The 21508-nt window shown below is 42.2% G+C and overlaps 1 protein-coding gene across 1 annotated transcript in view; it reads right to left on the bottom strand.

Annotated features, from left to right (window-relative positions):
* Positions 1-18111, bottom strand: part of SMAP1 (small ArfGAP 1) — an 89016-nt gene extending 70905 nt beyond the window's left edge. Inside the window, exon 1 of the mRNA XM_027711207.2 lies at positions 17900-18111. Coding sequence (XP_027567008.1) covers positions 17900-18017 — 118 coding nt within the window. The 5' untranslated portion in view covers positions 18018-18111. The remainder of the gene's footprint in view (positions 1-17899) is intronic.
* Between the last annotated feature and the right edge of the window lie 3397 nt (positions 18112-21508).

Genomic DNA, 21508 nt, shown 5'->3' with positions numbered 1-21508 from the left:
GTTCAAACAAGAACTGTTTGAAGTGGGTTGGTTTTGTAGTTTTAAATAAAATCAAACTCAACAGCATCAAGCTGTACTGAAAGCAGACAATTCAAGCACACCGCTCCAGAGCCCAGCTTGATAACAGCTGAGATTCATATGGTTCAAGGTGTACTGTAAGAACAGTGTGAAGACAAGCCTTAGAAGCATCGCTTGGCTATTTTTAGCCAGTGTCAGGTAAGCGGTAGAGAGTTTCAGGGACAGAATTCCTCCAAATTTGTCTTCCTGGATAACCATTTTTCATGAAAGTCATCAACAAATCCATTAAGCTCAGTCCTATGCACAACTCCAAAGAGGCTGTTTAAAAGTATCACAAACGAAACTCTTCCCCTGCACAACCTGTCCCACCTCTTGAAGTCAGAGAAATATGTATCAACCAGTTTCAATTATTCCTTCAGCTCACTGATCCACTTGATTCAGTAGCATCAATAACTGCTAAAAGCATTTCAAAGAAATTTCAAGGGCTGCATGAAGCCTCAACTACAAAGGAAGTACAGTGACATGAATGTTCCTTCAGTTCTATGTTTAAGCCACAAAATCAAGTGGTTGGCTTCATAACTACTTTAATTCTGGAATGCATCCAAGTAATTTCAAACAGCAAAAGCTTTATACAGAAAATTAAGTTTGGACTATGAAAAAAGCGCAGTTTGTAAATCAGAGAACTGGTTAGTTACAGCTATTGGAGATATACAGGAAATGTCAGTTTATTCTTGAGATGAACAGTCTTTTTCTTGTCTAATAGCCCTTTGGCACAAGCAATGTTGTAATGTGACAAAGTGAAAGAATGAAATTTTTTTGGCCTTATTAACAGTCAGCTACTAAAAATCTTTTGACTACGATTGGGAGAAGATAAGTTTGCTTTTCCAAAATAAAATGTTATGTGATTATATGATGCAAATACTAAGCTGTGAAATACAATATTTAGAGTTCACCACAAAGTTCTATACATAAATATGTAGTTGATCACTCTAGATGTAAATTAAAAGAAAAAGGAGATCATGAACAGCTTTTGGAGATTTGTTCCCCAAAACATCACCAAGGCCTCCTATTCATCATACTTCTAAGATGGCAGGATTTAAATAGAATACCTACCTCATTAAAACACTTTTGATGCAAATATCAGTTTAACTCAGTGTTTTGTATGGAAACTTCCTTTAAAATCATTTCACAAAGTTGAAAACCAGTTCACAAAGTACTTCCTTACTTGGAAGTACTTCACACCACAAACTTCATCCACCCTAACACTGCGCAGGTAAGCAGGATCATAACCAGCTACAGAACTGTCAGAGAGCAGCTCCTGATCCTTGGCTGGCAACCACACCCACCATGCTCATACTTGGATATGCAGAGCACACATGTGGGTGACTGTATATGGAGAGTGATTAAGTCAAGGTGAGTACACACAGAGTACATGGGACACAGTCACAGCACTTCTACCAGCTGTGTGGGATACTGGCCTGCTACAGCACACCCTTGGGAAACTAAAGTCAGTGTCCTAAGTATGAGAAATGACAGAGGTACCAACCCGGGCACATTCAATAAGCAAACAGCTTCAGAAATGAAATTTCAATTTGGCTGAGGAGTAGCGCTCCAGTTTTATCCTGCCTGTGTCAGAGTTCAGGCTGCGAGAACAAGGTGTGCAAGCTGTCATTTCCTGTTAGCAGCATCTGGTACTTTCTAGAAAAGACAAGGTTATGTAGCATACTACAGTATTAGTAGGAAACTTCTGGAGCTCGTCCTGACTGCAATTTTTCCCTTGTCAGCAAGGAATTGCTGAAAGGCTTACGGTTCTAAGTGTACAATTTATATTCCTTTTATATGCAGAAATAAAAAGAAAATGGGGAACAGTGAGCTCTTACAAAATGTTTTCATAAGTTGGTAGCTAAGCATTAAGTAAAAGCATCTCTGAAAAGAAAAAAATGTAAGTCTATGCTACTCTGTTAGGATGTAGGAATCCCCCTACGTAGCCAGGCAAAGGATAATGGTTATATAAGCATCTGTTGTAAAAAAACCTTTAGCCAGCAACTGAAGTTCTTCCTTTAACTATGACAAAAGTCTCAGAAATAAGATTTGTTTGCAAGACAGGTTTATAATATAGCCAGTGTGCCATAAACAAGAATAAAAGTTATCTTTTTCTACTAGAGAGAAATTATCTAGTAATTGTGATCCTCTCTTAACCCTTTTTCCTCAAATATAAGTGAAGAGACTTAAGTAAACACTCCACGAACTATACAACCTCTGTACAGTCCTCAATGACTCCAGAGATGCACTCCCTTGTACATTACAAAGCAGGTAAATGCAACCCCGGAACGTCTCCAGCATAAACCTATCTTTGAAAACAATGCAGTGATCCAAGTCTCTCTATGCAAGGACCATAGAATCAGTCATTAAGGTCGGAAAAGACCTCTAAGATCATAAAGTTCAACCATTAACCTAGCATGGCCAAGTGCCACATCTATATGTTTCTGAACACTTTCAGGGACAATTCAACACTTCAGGCATTGGAACTGGGCAGCCTGTTTCAATGCCTGACCACCCCTTCAGTAAAGAAATTTTTCCTAATATCTAATCTAAACCTCCTTAGATGCAGCTTCAGCCTATTTCCTCTTGCCCTGTTACTTCTCACTTGTGAGAAGAGGCCAACCCGCAGTTGGTTACAGCCTCCTTTCAGGTAGTTGTAGAGAAAGATAAGGTCTCCCCTGAGCCTTCTTTGCTCCAGGCTAAACAAACCCAGCTCCCTTGCCACTTCTTCTAAGGCTTGCGCTCCAGACCCTTCACCAGCTTCACTGCCCTTCCCTGGACATGCTCCAGCATCTCCATGTCTTTTGACAGCCAGCTGTCAAGAGCACCCCCGAGTTTCTTTCTGCTGGACTGCTCTCCAGCCACTCTGCCACCAGCCTGTAGCACTGCCTTGGGTTGTTGTGACCCAAGAGCAGGACCCAGCACTCCACCTGATTCAACTTCATACTGTTGGCCTCCCCCCACAAATCCAGCCTGTCCAGATCCCTCTGTAGAGCCTTCCTGCCCTCCAGCAGACCAACACTCCCAACTCAATTTGGTGCCATCTGCAACTGACAGTGTACTCACTTCCCTCCTTCAGACCATTGATAAGGATATCAAACAGGACTGAGTTCTGGGGAACACCACTGGTTAGCAGCTGCCAGCTGAATGTAACTCCATTCACCACCACGCTCTGGGCCTGGCCACACAGCCAGTTCACACCCAGCAAAGAGTGCACCCACCCAAGCCATAAGCTGCCAAAGCACAGTGCCAAATTTCAGGCTCCAGACTGTAGAAATACACTGAAAACCACCTGTAAAGACTGGCCAGACAGTTTCTCATACCGGTCTTCTCTGCTATATGGGTTTGTGCTGGGATGGAATTTATTTTCTTCATAGCAGCCTCTCTGGTGCTGTGTTTTGGATCTGCAACCAAAAGTGTTGATAACACACCAATGTTTTAGCTACTGCTGAGCAGTGCTTACACAACATGAAGGCCTTTTCTGCTCTTCAGGCTGTCCTGCCAGTGAGGAGGCTGGGAACGGGGAAGAGGACAGGAAGAGACACATCTGAGACAGCAGACCCTAAATGACCAAGGGGACATCCCATACAACACCATGCTCAGCAATAAAAGCTGGAGTAAGAAGGAGAAAGGGGGAACATTTGGAGTGATGGCATTTATCTTCCTACATAACTGTTAGATGTGATGTAGCCCTGCTTTCCTGGAGATGGCTGAACACCCACCTGCCGATGCTAAGTCATGAATTAATTCCTTGTTTTGCTCTGCTTGTGGGTGCAGGTTTTGCTTTACCTATTAAACTGTCTTTATCTCAAACCATGAGTTTTCTCTCTTACCCTTCTGATTCCTTCTGCCATCCCACTGGCATGGGTTACAAAGAAATCCCACAACATCCATATTCACTGCAGAGACATATTCACCTACATTCCTCCTCTACATACTGTCTTCCCTCACTTCCTCTGCAGGTTATGTACATCAGACCAAGTAGATTTTTATGCTGCACTATTCTCACCTCTCTTACCTACAGAGAGCCTGTCTGTCCACATTCAAACCCTAATATATTGCTAGGAACAGCCAACCACACAAATGTAGCTCTAGTCTTGGATGATCCCCTAGTTTTACTGTAACAATATTATCAATCTTCGGAGCAGAACGTTTTGTGGACCTCTTTTGTGGAACTTAACAAGAAACCATGGGAAAAAACAGGCTGAAGAGGACAGACAAAATCAGGGCTTTCCTCCACTTTAAGCTCCAGTGGCATAGACACAAATCCTTCCCACAAATGTCCAGGACCTGCATGCCAGGCTAGCTACACCCCAGTACTGTACTCTGCCAAAGTCTCAGCAAACAGCTCACACCTCAGAGTTCTTCAGTGCCCATCCTTGAAGGTGGGTTTGGGCCAATACATAGAATAGAAGGTATCTGTGAAATGTTTAACACCTGCTGTCTAAAAGATAGAATTACTGTATTTTCTCCATCACTGAATAAAAACTATAAAATAATTTAGCTGTGAATGGAATTCATGAGGTCATTTAGACTAACCTAATGTTTCAATCAGATCTAATTAGACCAGGCTGCTCAAGGCTTTGTTCAGGTCCTTTGAGCACCTCTAAGGTATATTCCACCATCTCTCTGAAGAACAACTTGGTCCAGTATTTGAAGTTTTCTTATTTTTAACCAAAAAATAACTTATTTATATCCAATCCAAATGCATCATGCCACACATTTGAGGCTTAAACACGTTTTGCATCTTTCTAAAGGTACGTCCTTTCTTCCTAAAACTAAGGCAGTCTCATACAAGATGATACTAAATTAAATATAATTCAAACTAACATTCCAGCATGACAGACTATAATCAACATTCAGACATCATTATATCAGCTACATGTGACTGGGAGAGGAAAAAACAAATTTATTTTTAAATAGTGTTCTTCAAAGCTATTTTAACTAGATTTGCATTTCAAAAAATGGAGAGCAAGTTCATGGCTTTACTGTATAAGTTTTTTTTCCAAAGTTTCTCTGTAGTTTCTGTAGAAAATAAGTTGTTGCTATAAAATATTTTTCCTCAAAACATCATTTTCTTCAGATGCCAAAGACTACTATCAAAGTAGTCCACTGCATTTAGTCTGGAATATAGGATTGAGAGTATAGGTTCAAAGTACAATTAAGGGTGCTTGACAAGTATCAATTCTCAAAATTTACTCTCAAAGTTTTGCAGGAATCTCAAGCATGTGATCTTGTCGGGTTGGTTTTTTTTTCTTTAAGACCAACCACTTGACAGAATATTTTTGCTTCATAAATATATTTTCGGAGTAACCTTTTTTTAAGAAGAGATTCCATGAATACCCAAACTCCATGGAAATTGCAATGAACAAGGCAAGTGTGAAGGGTCTTCTTTCAAAGGCTGCTTTCTACATGCTACAGAACACCCAGAAAAGTGAACCAAGGTTTCTTAGTCTTTATTAATGGAAACAGCAATTACCTTCTACTCAGAACACAGAAGAAACTTTCAGCAGTTGTGGTACATTAACCTTGGCTGGCCATCACACACCAACCAAGGAGGAGAAAATAAGATGAAAAAAACTTCATGGGTCAAGATAAAGGCAGTTTAGTACAGAAAAGCAAAGGTCATGTGCAGAAGAAAGAAGAAAAATATTTATTCACTCATCAGCAAGGGAATTGCTGGGAAGCAAGGCCTCAGTACGCAGTGGTTGCTTTAGAAGACAAACACCTTAACAACAAATGTTCCCCATGCCCTACTTTCTTTTAGCTTTTAATGCATCACTTTTTATAGCCCATCCCTCTGGTTGGTTTGGGTCAGCTGTCCTGGCTACATACATCCCCTCCCAAACTCTTGCCCACCTCTAGTCTAGTGGCCTTTGGGTGAGGTTGTAGAGACAGCCTTGATGCTGTACTTGCACTGCTCAGCAACAGCCAAAACACCAGTGTTATCAACACCCTGGCAGCAGCTGCAAAGCACAGCACCATGAGGGCTGCTACACGGAAAGTTAACTCCACCCAGGCAAACCCAACACAGCAGTTCAATATGTAAAGTCGAGAATAACTCACCTATCACTTGGCAATGAGAACAAAGACCAAAAAGTCTACACCCAGTGTCTTATTGGCATCTCTCTTTCGTTTAGGAGGGGAGCTCAAATGCACAAAAGCATAATTCTGCTGAAGCTGTAAAGGATGAACATTAAGTGTGGCACTTGCCGTGTTTAAAGGGATATTTTTGTTATTCTACAGGTAACAGGCAAGTATGCCATAGGTACATACTTTAATGGGAAAATCAGTCCCTATATATTATAAAAGCATCATTACTTGTTGATTGTTTCTATAAATTGTTGTGAATCACAAATTTAAATCCAAATTACTTGAGCACACATTACAAGGAGTTTATTTAAAATGATCACTCAGTCCCAGTTGCCACTCACTGCCATGTTTTGAATCCCCTGCAAGTTCAGCTGCATTCAGGAATACTAGGCTACACAATTAATCACTTCCATCTTCTTTTGCAGAAATTCCTATAGGACTACTACTGCCAGTGAAGGCCTGTTCTATGAAGCTTCATTCATTTTCGTTCAAACACTTCAGTAAAAACGCATTAGACTCTTGTTCCCTTCTCGTTAAAAAGGAGGAAGGAACATAAGAGTATAGCAATCGATAGCCAAATGTGGAATATCACATTCCTTTTCTCATCCATGCAACAGAGACAGGTCCCCACTCTTAATCAATATATTTTAACACAAAATCATAGCCAAGTACAGCTTTCAGAAACAGAACTGCTCTTCTACCAAACCACAACTGCAAAGTTAGTTGCCTGGCAACACTGCCTCTAAGTATCATGCACCGCTGTCCACAGCTCCACTCTGACAGGGACTGAGCCACAATTTCTACCTCTTTTTTCTCCATGGTCTACGGGATGCAAACACCTCTAACCCAAGAGAGGAAAAGGGTAATTGACAGTTTAGGGCTCCTGAGATAGGCAGAACGCTGACCTGTGCAGTTCTCACTTCCCCATAAAACTTGTCACCATCTCCATCAGCTACAGAATCAGTGCTCTCTATATCCACATCTGCCACAGACTTGTAGCATGAGGATGTTCTCTGAAACTCTAAGTTCTTCCTCCTCTTCCAATCTTCACCTCAGAATAGAAAAGCATCTGGCTTCTCTGTTCAGAGGAACCCAAATCTACTCATCAGTATTTTGGACAAGCAGGAAACAAAGCAGGAACTCAGGTTCTCTCAGTTGGGTTGCTTCATAGCACCAAGCAGAAGCTCCTGGAGAGTATGTACTCAGACATACAAGTTTAGCACCTAAGGGAAAGTAACAAGTGATCCAGACAAGACAGTGGAAGAAAAGCAGGAGTTAGCATCATATCATATAATCAGAGTCTACTGTAAACAAAGATGAATACAAACAGGTATCCATTCAAATCTTAAATATGCCAAGTTACAAAGAAAATAAAGTAGTTTTGTTTGAATAGCTTTTTGTGAAGCCATTCAAGAGAAAAATGTTAAGAATAATATTGCTCAAGCTCTCAAACATTTATCAGATAAGAGGTCAGAATGGAAGAAAAACAGGAATCTGCAGTAGTTTCTCTTTTGCCCCAGTCTTCCAGGGGACATAATTTTTAGACATAATATGGAGTTAAAACCAGCACAAGGGACACAAGCTCTAAACAATTTTCTACCAGCTCTATGAGGCAGTTTAAGTAGTGAAAGTATTCTTCCAGCTGGATTTGAACAGAATTTCAGTCAAACAAGACATCGGTAACCCTTCTACCATTGTGTCTCAATTCCCACTTGCTTCAAATAGCTAGATTTGGTCCTTTTTATCTCTGGATGCACAAATCACAGCGAGATTCCTACACGTCCTGAAGAGTTAAGGCTCTACTACAGCCTGTATTTACTGCTGTTTAATCACCTTTCTTTCTCATAAGAGACTTCGATTTTAAACAAAAGAACCTTCTTTTAAATCTGCATAGGCTGATATTTGCACTAGGGAGAAAAAAAGAACTCCATACCAGCGGGACTCCATACCAGCTTGTACGTGATGCAACAACTGAATTGGATCTGAAGTAGCAGAGACCAGAAGGGACCCCAGGAGTTCAGCTAGTCCAAGGCCCTGTGCTCAGAGCACAGAAAATACAGCAAGTTGCTTTGGGCTGTTCCAAATCAGATTTTCAGTATCTCCAGGAATGGATACTCCACAGCCTCTCCAGGTAACCTGCTCCAGTATTCAACATCTCCCAGAATAAAGTTGATTCATATGTTTCAGTGCAATTTCCTGTGTTTCCATTTGTGTTCATTGCCTTTTGGTCCTATCACCAGATATCACAGATAAGTCTGCCTCCATCACCTTTACTCTGTTACCAGTATTTATACACCTTGAAAAGATCTCCCCAGCAGCTTTCTCTCCTCCAGGCTAACCAATCCCAGCTCTCTCAGCCTCCTCTTGATTGTTAGACACACAGTCTCTTCACCTTCGTGCCCTTTTGCTGGACTTGCTACAGTCTGTCCCTGTCTTTGCACTGTGGAGCCCAGAAATGGACACAGCACTACATACGCAGTCTCACAGTGCTGAGGAAAAAGGATTGCCTCCCTCCAGACACTGTGAACACACCCTTCCTGAAATACAATCCAATATGTTGTTTGCCTTCTTTCTGGCAAGGGTGCGTTGCTGGCTCATAACCAATTTTTGACCTACAGCATCTCCTCTGCACCCCTAGCACCCTCTTCTCGAGGGACAGGGCTTTGCATTTCTCTTTGTCGAACCTCATAAGGTTTTTTTCCACCTGGCCCATTTTTTCCACCTGTTTACTCTTCTGCTCTGAGTAGCCGTGCATTCCCCTGGGCCACCTGTCTCTGCTTCCACCTCTTATATGCTTCCTTCTTATGCCTGAGCTTTCTCAGAAGCTGCTTGTTCATTTAAGCAGGACCTCTGCTGCCTTCGCAAAATTTTCTGTTCACTTGGATATACCACACTAGAGCTTTAAGCAGTTAACCAGCTCTCCTGGATCTCTCTATTCAGAACCATCTTCCAAATGATTCTTCCAAGAAGATCCCTGAACAGAACACAGTCTTCCTTCCTGAAGATCACAGTTGCAATCCTACTTTTTGCTTTGCTGTTTCCTCTTCAGATCCTGAACTCTTCCATTTCACAACCACTGCAGCCAAGACTATTCCTAACCTTTACATCCTCAACCTGTCCTTCCCTGTTTTTAACAGGTCCTCAACCATTTGTATTAAGATGTGGTCATCAATGTATTCCAAAAGTCTCCTTGATTACTTATTCCATGCTATGCTGTTACTCCAGAAAATAAGCAGGGTGGTTCGAGACTCCCATGAGCATCAAGGCCTGTGAAGGTTAGGCTTGAGTTATTCAACGAAATCCTTGTTACTACTTCTTTCCTGATCCATGTGAAGCAGATACACACACGACCACCCATGACAGTCTGGCCTCTAATCCTGACCCATAAGCTCTCAACTGGCTCATTAACCATCTCTGGCCAAAGCTACAGGCAGCCCCACTGCTCTCACAGCAAATGGCAATTTCCCTTGATCACCATCCCAGCCTGCCCTTCCTAAGGACCTGCACTTATCCACCGCAGTCCTCCAGCTGCACGAGCTATCCCACTCTGCAATGCCAATAAAAAACATGGCTCAGTCTTAAATAATTTTTACTTTTTCATAATATCTAAAAACAACTTACTGACAGGACAGTGAAGGTAGATTCAACTAGTCATGGGTTTCATAGAATAACTCTTTAAGAATCTCAACATGAGAATAAGATATCAACAAAAAACTTTACCTGTTCACAAGGCAAAGTCATTATGCCCTTGAGAATTTAGTTGTGGCCACAAGAGAACAAAATGAAGCACCTCAGTTCCTAATGTAAAGCTGAATCATACCCAAATGAACCTTACCAAGCTAGTCTAGGACAATGTGACACCTGAGCTAAATCAACTGCTGACTACTCCCTGAGTAATGTCTGATAATTGACTCTTAAGTCCTACAGGGCATATGCATTAAAGACAGAATCACCTCTCCAGGAAAAGGTACCTCCCTAAAAGTCTGGATATCATACAGATATATCTGATTGCTTCCTCTGTATTGTGTACAAAGACCTCTTAAAGCTGCAGCACAGTTGCTCTTTCTTTACAGCATTCAGATCAAAGAGGGCAGATTCACAAGACAGCATTATTCCACTACACAAAAGGAAATTTAGGAACAAAGGAAAGACCAGTTGGTGTAAACAGCATCCTGCAGTGGCAGCTTTTTCATGTCACTAGAGAGTGGCAGAACCACAGCTTAGGTACCATTCAAAGACACACCCTGACCAAAAGGACTGAGGTGTTTTGCACTCCAAAAGGCAAGAACTTGGTCTTATCAATACTAATGATCACTTTTCAGGAACTGTCCCACCTTTATGGTTCACACAATGGAAACACCTTAGACTGCCAATGACTTCTCAATGTAGGGCAGCAAACTAAGCATGTAAGGAATTTTGCATCTGTATAATACACCTCAGAGAATCTAAAATTTGCAGCATAATAAAGAACCAAATCCCACAAATATTTTTATTAGTAGTCACAGAAATAATTAGGTTGAAAGGGACCTCCAGAGGTCACCCATCCAGCCTTATGTCAAAGCAATGCTAAGTTCAAAGCTACATCATACCACTTTGGGTCTCATCCAATCAAGTTCAGTTAAGTCCTGAAGAATGGAGATTGCATCCACAAATACCATTTTAAGGACTTGGGTAAAAAGCCTTCAGATTTTGCAAATAACTGTTCTATTACAAGCTAAGCAGATTTCCTGTGACTTTTTGAGAGTATTTTTCTGATCTGTAAGAGTCAAGAGATGGAAACAAATCCCTTCCTTACAGGCACCACTAGAGTCACCCAACACTGCAATACCCAACCTACTCAGAGTGGTTCTCTAAGTTCTAAGCTAAAACTGCCACACTATTCTCCCAGCAAGTGAGGCTCTTTGTTTGGGGAAGACAATTACCACTTTCAGGGCTGCAACAGCAACTAATTCCTAAGTTTCAGTCTCATCCAACCAGTGTCAGCAACAGGTAAGAGCATATAAAACAAAAACAGAACATTGCAGTAGTTTTATTTAGTAGCAGGGAAACAGGAAAAAAACCCTATCTGGTTATACAGTATAAAGAGAGACTGAAGGGAGTCTCTGGTCCCTTAAGGTCTTTGAAGGCACTATCTTCAAAAAGAGGCCAGAAAAACAAGACTGTAAGTACCAAATAGTCACTAATTATAGTAAGGAACTGTATCACTAGAAATTCTATAGTTCAACATAGATCATTCCAGTTGCAAAGTTTAAGTAAGACTCACCTTGAATCAAAATGGTTTGCCTTCATTATTCCTTAAGGAAGTATATTGCAAAGCCTCACTGGACAGCTAGAGGCTTCCAGTTGTTGCATCTGTCAATTCATATTCCAGTCTGTAATGCTCACACAATCTTTACCAATTTGATCTCCCAATAGCAATACCAACCTTGCAACAGAAACGCACAGAGAAGTACCAGCAATTTCTTGATCCAAGTGACCTGCAGTAACATCTGATATTTGCAACTATGGTCACTGGCACAGAATATCCACAGAGCACTAAATCTGTTGGTTAGTTATTACTTTGTGTTTGAACTTCAATACAGGGCTAGAAGTTGCACTGGAGATGTGTGGAACTGACCTCCAACATAATCCAACTGTCTTCCATTGCCCATAATGCCCTACTTCAAGAGTTCCTCCACCTTAAGAGGAATACAGGGAAGAACTTCACCTGAGGAGGTACAGCAGCCAGGCCTTGTCCCAGTGTGAGCTCTGTTGATGAGCTGTCCCAAAGCTTTCTTACACTGTAAGAAGCAAAAGCTGAAGCCTTGCATGAGCTGGGGGCAGTGAAAACTGAAACAGCTATTCACCTGTTTTAGGTCAAATCTTGAGGAAGAAGTACACTATTTATTGAAGTATACAGGCAAGATTAACACCGTGGAAAGACCACACATCAAACAATTAAAGAGCAAAAGAAGCTTCACAAAAAGCTGTGATCACACACAAACATTTGAGTTGATCTCCCAGACACAGAAGAGATTCCGTACAAGACTTAAATTGTAAAAAAAAAAAAAAAAAGTAATCATAGCAGCTTTAAACACACCTGGAATATTCCAGATTTCTACTGATAGCTAGTTTACCCACTTACTTAAACTAGATTTTTTGCTCCCCTACTGCTGAGAGACGTTCTGTTTGGGATTGGCCAATTGCTAGGGAAGTTAAAATTAGGTTTACTTAAAGCCAAAACTGTAACAACTGGTCCTACCTAAACAAATTTCAGTACTGCAGTCTTTCCTGTCCAGTCTCTCCCCACACCCCTATGAGCCTGTACCTTTCACTTTTCAGACAGAAAAGACCAAGTCTTCAGTTACATATAGATATTCAATGACTGTACAGTACAACTCTAAGTATTGAAAAGTATTTTCATTACTATTATAACCAAAATAAACCAATTTTAATCTCATTGAACAAGCAACAGCATCCATGTGCCTCTTCGTGCTAGGATTGTGGTACCAGATCATTTAAGCATGTTTCAAGCACTACCAGGCATGAAGTAAGCAAATATTAAAAAAAAAACAAACCCCAAAAAACCAGACCACTTCCTCCAATACAGAAATTTATTCACTTTTTCTGAAGGCCCAAAACATCTACAATTGTTTATACTAAGGTCTGCAAGCTTCCAATTACAATTGGTTACAGTTTTAAAAAATTGGAAAGCAGCTGACAACTCACGTAATTGCCTCCTTGACAGAGAGATGAATTTACAAGCAGTCTTCAGCAGTCAATCCATTTGTACTAAAGACAAATGCATCCAAATACAATCATAGCAAACAGAAATGGTATGTCAGAGAACATTCACACTGGTTTCAAACATTGTTAGGGACAGTAATCAATCTTACGTTCCACATTTGCAGAGACAATCAAGAACACTTGACCAAGACTGATTGTCTTCAATTTACAGGCCTGCTTGCCTAGGTGCACAGACCTTTGATTCTGGCGAATATCTTGTCACCTTCTAAGAAAAAAGCATCTCCTTTTGTGCTTCATCACACACTTTAATTTCTAAGTACTTGATTCAGTACTGTTTAATATCAGCATCCAAGTAACACCAGCCTTGCTGCCCAGCAGTAACAACACAGGAGACTTCTGGCACGTTATGAGTAGGTATTAACTACACAGAAATAGCAAATTATATCCCCTATAGTCAAAGGGTCCCTGACTGATATTAACAGGTTTTTTATTTTGGCTCCATCTGACAGATCTCTTAGAGGTATTATTGCTTAAGGGACTCAAATACCAGCATTGAAACAACAATAAAAAAATGCATTACTTTCCCTCTACAGTGAAAGGGAAGAAAAATTCACATGCTTTTCAACAGCTTTCAGCATAGTCTACACACCTGATACAGCTACAGATTTGTCCATCTATTTCCCTCTCCTAGATCCTTCCAGTTCCTACCAGCTTTACTTAGTTATACAAAGAAAAGGATCACAAAGGCATTTCAGCTGCCTCTCTTTGAAAACTTCGGGTGACTTAAGCTACTGCCAACATATCCTATTATTTCCCACAAATATCAAAAACAGAAGTGTAACTACTTTCCAGTACTATAACACTGGGAAGACATTTACTGCCTTATCTAAGTAAATGTAACTGCTGTTCAGGCAGGGATGTAAAGAACAGGCAGTACACAGACAAGCACTGCCTTGTCAAATGTCATCACAACCTCCCCACTCTTCCAAAAGTCTCAGTGATTGAAAAAACAGTTCCAGAACCTTTGATTTTTAGGCTTCTTCCCCACAGAGTGTCATCTACTCTTTCTGACAGCTGTAAGATTTACAGTTTGAAGGTGACATATGGCAACTACCGTATGGCCCTACGACAGGTAGTTTCCAACACGTTTTAGCAGTGACAATCAGATTCATAGCAACTATTTTAACAGGCAAAACGCAAATACAGAATAAAAACCACTTCCAAAAATTGTTGCCAGAGTCAGCAATCCTAATTATTACTTAACGCTACTCTGACATCACTACTTAATGTCCTCAGCTGCATTCTACACCTTCCAAAACCATCTAACATGTCTGCATACCACATACTTGAAAAAGCAGATCAGAAACCAAAGGATTGGTTTGTTCTTGATACAAGACCACTATTAATGACAGAAGATTATTTTGAGGAAGACCGAGAAGTAACTTTTTGAATTCTTACACAGAGCAAGCATGTGATAATACAGGAAAGGTGCATGCTTCAAATCTCCTCACAGGAAATACAGACGGTGGTCCTATATCTGAGAGCAAGGAGAGCTAACTCAGTAATTTAGGAGTGACAGGATGGTAGTAAGTTTTGATGATCATTTTCTTGATGCAAGAAGTACAAGCCAGAGGAGAAGCCTTAATGATACAAAGGAGTTCAACAGTGGCATTACTGCAGATACAATGAAAGTAACAAGTGATAAATACCGTAATAGGATCAGATTAAATTTTTAAGGGTCAAGAAGATATAAGATTTTAAATTACACCTAGCTACTTAAGAATTCCTGAAGGCTCAAAGAATAGCAGTTAAAACAGATATACAAGCATAATCTGCAAAATTTCCACAAGACTTTGATGCAACTATCTGGACAGAAGCCTAGGGGAAATATAATACCTCAGGTTTAAGAAAGACTGTAACACTTAGGGTGAGAGAAAGGAATTAAGGATGACAGCTATGGTTAAGAACCCATGCTGAACTGACAGCTATCTGAAAGACCATACTGAAAACAATGTTTTTAAACAGTGCCAGAATAAGACCCAAGACGCAAATGCAACACAGTTAACACAACCAGAGTTAATCCCGAAGACAGTGTTACCTCACAATGAGGTGAACAGGAAAAAAAACCAAAAAATAGAAGTCAGGGGATCCTACTGAGCAACAGAGAAGACAATGACAGAAAACGGAGCAAAGTTCACACCAGAGAGGGAAGTAACAGAAACTAAAGCAGACAACATTTCAAAGAAAACAGAATAAATTACACTAACAAAAGGAAAACCATGCTTTTTACAAAACATGAACTAGGACTGGCAGAAGTCCTAAATATTTTGTCATGAGTGGTTTTATGTCCATGTCTGCAGAATCCAGGATGAAGAGGCTCCCTATTGGAAGTGGCAAAAGGGAACTCCAGACTAATGACAAACATGATCAGAGATGAAAGGGATGCTGTTAGTGTTGCAAGAGGTGAAGGAGACTGCCACAGTCTGGGGAAAGTCACACAAAGACCTGACAGACTCTGGTTAGCTTAACAGAGCCATGTTAATAGCTACTGCCTCAGACAGCACTGCATTCCAGGACTAGCAAAACTACAGCTTTGCCAGACGGCAGCAAGTCATGAGCACTCAAACACCATGGATTAAATGTGTAACATATTAGGAAAAAACTGCTAGCTAGCTGCAGATTTTTCACTTATTTTGTTAACATGAAGTTTTAACAAAGACTGATATAACAAGGAAGAGCTCAACAGTGGCGTTACAGGTTCATGACAGGCTTGATTTTCAACTAAACAATTGATCTTGGGGGTTTTTTTGAGCTATGTCTTCTGGAAGCATACAGAAATCCAGACTTCAGGGCATAGTGAAAGCATGTCAACTTGTTCACACAACTCTCCTTCCTGGAAAGAAACTTCATTAACTTAAGGAAAGAAATCTACAGAGACTGCGCATATATGACCATCTCTCAGTCAAGCACCTCTAGAACAGCTGCAACTAAAGCATCTTTATCATTCCACACACTCCTCTCCATCTATAAAAAAACCATACACTTAAATACAGTACAGGCAAAGTCAGATAGCACTATAAATCTAATATGATAAAAGACTTAAATGAAGAGTTGCTAGAACAGGACGAAGAAAGTAAAAATTAAACTTGAAGAGAGAAAGAGAATAAATAAACAACTCATAATTCCCTCAAATTGCATCACCCAGTATTTTCAGGCCAGCTCTCCTAGAGGACAGGGTAAAAGCAAGCCATGCCTCTGACACACAGACAGACAGCAAAGGAGAAGCGGAGTTGAGCAAAAGGGAAAAGCAAGAAGCCTTCAGAAGCCCCATCAGATTTAAGTAAAATAGTTTACTAGAAGGATGGAAACTGAATTAAGAGGTACTAGCAGAAGGCAGCCAGGTCAAGATTGGTAGGTCCTCCAGAACCTGAACAGAAAAGAACCAACTTCAAGATACACTGAAGCTTGATCTTACAAAACAAAACACCAAAGAAAAGAACAGTGAATAAAAATACATTATTATACATTAATTAACACAAATATAAGGAAGAGGAAGATGAAAGTGTCAGCACTGTTGAACTGAAAGGGCAAAATTTACCAAGCATCAAGGACTACAGAGACTTACAAACAATACTTTGACCAGGTGATGGTTAGAAAGAGGAAACTCAGAAGGTAGAACAAAAAGTAATTGGAGAATTCCAGACTCTGATCTTGAGCAACACAGCTCTAAGGCCTATGCTATAGAACAATATATATGGGGAATTCCATCAGCAAGCAACTCAGAGCAGCATTCACCACAGAAATCTGAAGTGCCAATAACACACAAAACATACAAACATGTTTTTTCCAGAAAACCGCCAGTTACAATGAGTCTTTTACATGGTAACCAGAAGTCAGAAGGCAAGAAGAACTGTACTAGAAAATGTTTAAGAAGAGTTACAAAATATAAAGATCTATTACCTTTGGTGTAATTCACATCATATAATTCTTAGGGTTATATCTTAGGAAAATACAGTCCTGTTTCTGATTGTTCAAGGCACTGCATGTCTTATGTCAGTGGCAAAAAAAAAAATCAGCATACGGAGATTGGAAAGAGAATTTACAAACACAGTGCCATTTCTGGTTGCTCAAACAAAGCTCACTGTACTTCACCTCCACTCGAATGGAGAAGGACTGAACAAGGCAGCTCTGACTAATCATACAGTGTGAACCCCTGGTCGTTATTCAGGAAGCATTACACTTAATAACTTACAGTGCAGTCATCTTATTTAGGGTAAGATCTTAATTAACTGACTCTAGATGAAAGAGGGATGTGCTACGTTTTTCTATTTCAAAGCTACAGAACCCAAGGTAAATACAAACACAAATATGTATCTACTTTTGTGTAGGAAAGAAAACCCACTAGACAAAAGCAATGTAAGATTTGATAGCGATATAATCTTTAAAATTTCATTCATCACCAAAGCTACATCTGTGACACATCTAATCAGACACAGACAGCCAGATTCACAAAGCCTGGCATTTTGACTGAGTCAGCATCACAGGGTATATTGTTTCGGACAGTCGGCATTCAACTCCTCTGGCATCTACCCCTGGCACTGGCCAGTCCCTTCCCGAAGGCCACAGCCCGCTCTCGATCGATACCTGGCAGCGCAGGAAGCGGACGCGGCCGTGAAACTTCAGGAAAGGGCTGGGCCAGTCATTGCATAAAGCCCCAGCTGGGGGTTCCTCGCTAGACGACAAGGCAGCTCCAGCCCAGCCCATGGAGGAGCGGGAGGCGGCCGGCACCGAAAGGACAGGCTGTCCGCCCGTCCGCACCGCCGCTGCCCCGGGCCCGCCCATCCCATCCCGCTCTCGATCCCGGCTGCCGCCCCCCGGGCCAGGGGCCGGGAAGGGCCGCCCGCCGTGCCCGGCCGCCCCTGCGGACGTGGCGCGGCCCCTCCCGGTCCTCGCAGCCCCGAGCGGGACCCGCGGGGGCAGCGCCGCGCCCGGGCGGCCCCTCGTCCCCCGCCCCGCGTACCCTTGGCCTCGCAGTCCGCGCAGTACTTGTTGTCCTCCTCCCGCAGCAGCTTGGCCAGGATGGCCTGGTGCTGCTCGTTCTGCTTCTGCGCCTTCTCCCGGCAGGAGCGGGTGGCCATGGCGCGGCTCGAGTGGGCCGGGAGCGGGGCCGGGAGCGCTCCTGCCCTGGCGCGGCCACGGGAACCGGCGGCCGCGAGCGCTGACTTCCTCAACCGGAACTACTTGCGGACGCGGACGTATCCGCCCGCCTGCCTGCCTGTCTGCCTCCCTCCCCGCTGCTCCCGGCGCGCGCGCGCACACGACCCCCTCCACCCCCAGCAGCCCCCTATGCCGCGAGAGACGAAAAATAGTCCGCCGCGTCTCAAGTGCCGCGCTAGGATGTCGCCCCTTCCTCGCAGATCTTCGCAAAGAGCGAAAACCCCCGCCCTGGCTTTGGAAGGGCACGGAGGGGCGGTGTCCAGCCGAGTGGGGTCACCAGGAGCCAGCAGGTGAAATATCCATCCGCCGGAGGGTGATCCCGCCCTCCAGGTGCTGCTTGGAGGGGGCGGAGCCCGGCGCGAGCCGCCGCACCTGTGCGCGCGCCGCCCCGCCCCGCCCCGGCCGTGAGGGGACGGGTCCCTGGGGTGTCCTGGAGGCCGCGCTGCTCCAGGTGGCAACAAGGCGGGAAGTACCCCGAAACACACAGCCAAGGGATCTGCCAGTGTCCGTGGCATTGGGTCCCCCTGTGTCTTTGAGGCAGGTGTCTCTTTCTTCAGGCCGGTGATGAGGGAATAAAAATAAGCTCTTACAGCCTCCGGACTGAACAGATACTGCCATAGCCTTAACTTGCCCTCTGAACTTTCTCCAAGAGTACGTGTTCCTGTCTGAAATAAAGCATTACAGGCAGCAGAGACCATACAATGAGGAGAGTAGGGCTTTTCCACTCCCACCGAGGTGGTGAGATGCTCTGAGGAAGGCAGAGCTGGATCCTGAGGCTGCTCTGTTGGTTGGACACAAAGTACCTGCAGAAGGCACAGCCCAAGCTGATTTTCTGGGACCAAGGCTGGACCTCTACACTTTGTACCATGTCTATATTGCCCCCCTTCTCCATTTTGTATCATGTCCCTTTGCCTCTCTTGACTACTCTGTTGAGTCTGTTCACCAGTAACATCCTTTTTTATCAAATCAATTCTAGCTTCTTGTGTTTTTTTGCCTCTAATCCAACCCTTCTGGAAAGAGCTGAAGCCTATATATAGCCTATAAAATACTTAAGTGAGGCAGATGGAATTCCAGGTCTTTTCTCTCTCAGCCATTAAATTACTGAGTCATTCTCCGTATCTTTCTTTTTCTCAGTTCCAACTCCCCTAGGTTTGGAAGAGTTACAACAGAAAAAACTGAGAATAATGCACATCAAGTTAATTAGTAGCTAGCTAGCACCCAAAATGGGAGAATGTGGTTAGATTTCCCTCAAATAGAGAGTTAAAATCTGCCCATAGAGTGTTCTGGCCAGTGAACTACTGGGTGTGAGGCTGCAAAATGAGGATGTGGTATAGACACATAATTTCAACAGAGGGTTTACCATCCTATTTGGAGCAGGCATTAAGGGTTAAAACCAGAAATACAGAATGGCACAACAAAGCTGAGCTCCAGCTGCCTTACTGCAGTGTCTAAATCCAGACTTGCTACACCAGAAGGTGTGCAACACAAACGTTGTATCCTGATATTCGCCATGAGTCCCTTGCCAGAGACTTGATTATTGGGGCGCAATAGTCCTGGCCGCTTAAACATGACATTAAACAGGACTGACTTCTTCTAGCTGAATATTTACCTACAAGCATACAACTTTTTTCTAGCCTAAAGTGGTTTTAATTATTGGATTTTTTTTTGTAGAGAAAACCAGTTTCAGCTAGAAGGGCAGCCTCTGCTCCTTGCTGTTATTCCAGGACTCAGAGCAAGAGAAGTGGGTAGAAATTCCCTGAGAGAAAAGGAGATTAACTTGCCTCTCATATGCCAAGTAACCAGCGGCACTGCCATTTTACAAGAAAATAGTAGTTGCTTTTGTACATGACAGACTTGACCTGTAATTTACATGTAGTCTGAAATTGTCTTCCATACTGCCAGAAAAAACCTACACAAGTGCAGACTAATTGTATTGTTTGGTGTGCACTTTTGCCCTTAGTGCCTTAAAACTAGATGTCTTGATTTATATGGAATATCCTCTTCTAACAGTCAAACATGAAGATGCGCTTTTTGTGTTCAGGTCTGAAAATTATCCTTTCCTTCTAAATACTTCTGCTTCTAGTAGAAACACGAAATCACCTGCTTCACCAGGGGGCTGAGATGAACAGGTTATTAATATTTTAATAGATAGCGCTTTGAAAACAGCATGCTGTAAATACATTATTAGGTGTTTCCCTCAGAGTTCAAATGAATCAAAAGAGGACAAAAATGTATCCCTTCTGTGCCTTTGCTGCTTCTTCTAGATCCTGAAGAGAAGCAGTGTGGTAGATGTGAAGTTACTGCCCGAAGCATTTTTCAGAGAGAAAAAAAAAAGGAAGAAAAGATGTCTTTCGGGATACAGTATGATTTACAGAATGACTTAAGGTCTGCCCACGCCATGTGGTGCAGAGAGGCCAGAGATGTTGCTCCTTCAGGAGAAGATACGTAGTTGTCATGCTGAGCCTGTCAGCTCGGTGCCCTCTGCTTCACCTTTCATTAAGCCCTGCAGAGCACAACCTATGCAGTCCAGTTTGGGAATTATTTAAGTACATACTCTGTGTTTCAAGACCCGTATCTTCAGAAGTGAGTGAGTTTCATGTGGCTAACTGAATTTTCCATAAAGGAACTTAAACACTGGACTTCTGCAGTTTCCAGTGCTAGAGATTGTGTTGTATTCAGTAAAAGCAAAGATTTGCCCAGCATGAGAAAGATCTCTCCCTAATTGTCACTACTTGTCATCCTGTAGACTATTTCACTGTTTTGCAGGGATACCTACAGACAACTTGTGAAGTTCATGTTGTTTTATAATCTCATAGCTGAAATTCACTGAATCTAGACACCCACCTTATTCAGGAATGATCCCATAAAACAGCTTTAAATAGTATTTGCTAATCAGGACAGTATTAGCATAAATTTGACTTAATGGGGAAGAATACATCAGGTGCAAAGTTATTAACTGGATTGAAACCAGGTGTCAAAATAGCTGCATTTTTCTAATGCCTCATCCTCAAATATCGAAGTCCAGAAATAAACAGGGTTCCAGCTGGAGTTGTTCAGTCAAGAATTTCTGATTCATAAGAAACCTTGGTGCTTCAGATAGTTTCATGATCTTAAGTAAAAAGAAATATATATATATATATATATGTATGTATGTCAAACTTCCTGGGAATGAACTCTTCCATGCTGGCTCTCCGTGCTGTGGAGTCTGGGGTAACGTGGTACCTGAGTTCCTTGGCTGGCAGACAATGGCAGAACCTGAAAAGTTGACACTGTGTTTTAGCAAACATTTTAGATGCAATTTCTATCACAGACTTAAGAAAATCTTGAGCTATGAGCCAGTCACTCTGTCTACCCTTGATGGTCAGCGGAGAGAAAGAGACATTCCTGAGGGTGGTTTGTCACAATCTCAGAG

Source organism: Pipra filicauda, unplaced genomic scaffold (assembly GCF_003945595.2).
Source record: "Pipra filicauda isolate LSUMZ 115617 unplaced genomic scaffold, ASM394559v2 scaffold365_size864120_pilon, whole genome shotgun sequence".
Lineage (NCBI taxonomy): Eukaryota > Metazoa > Chordata > Aves > Passeriformes > Pipridae > Pipra > Pipra filicauda.
This window is presented reverse-complemented; position numbering and strand designations above follow the sequence as displayed.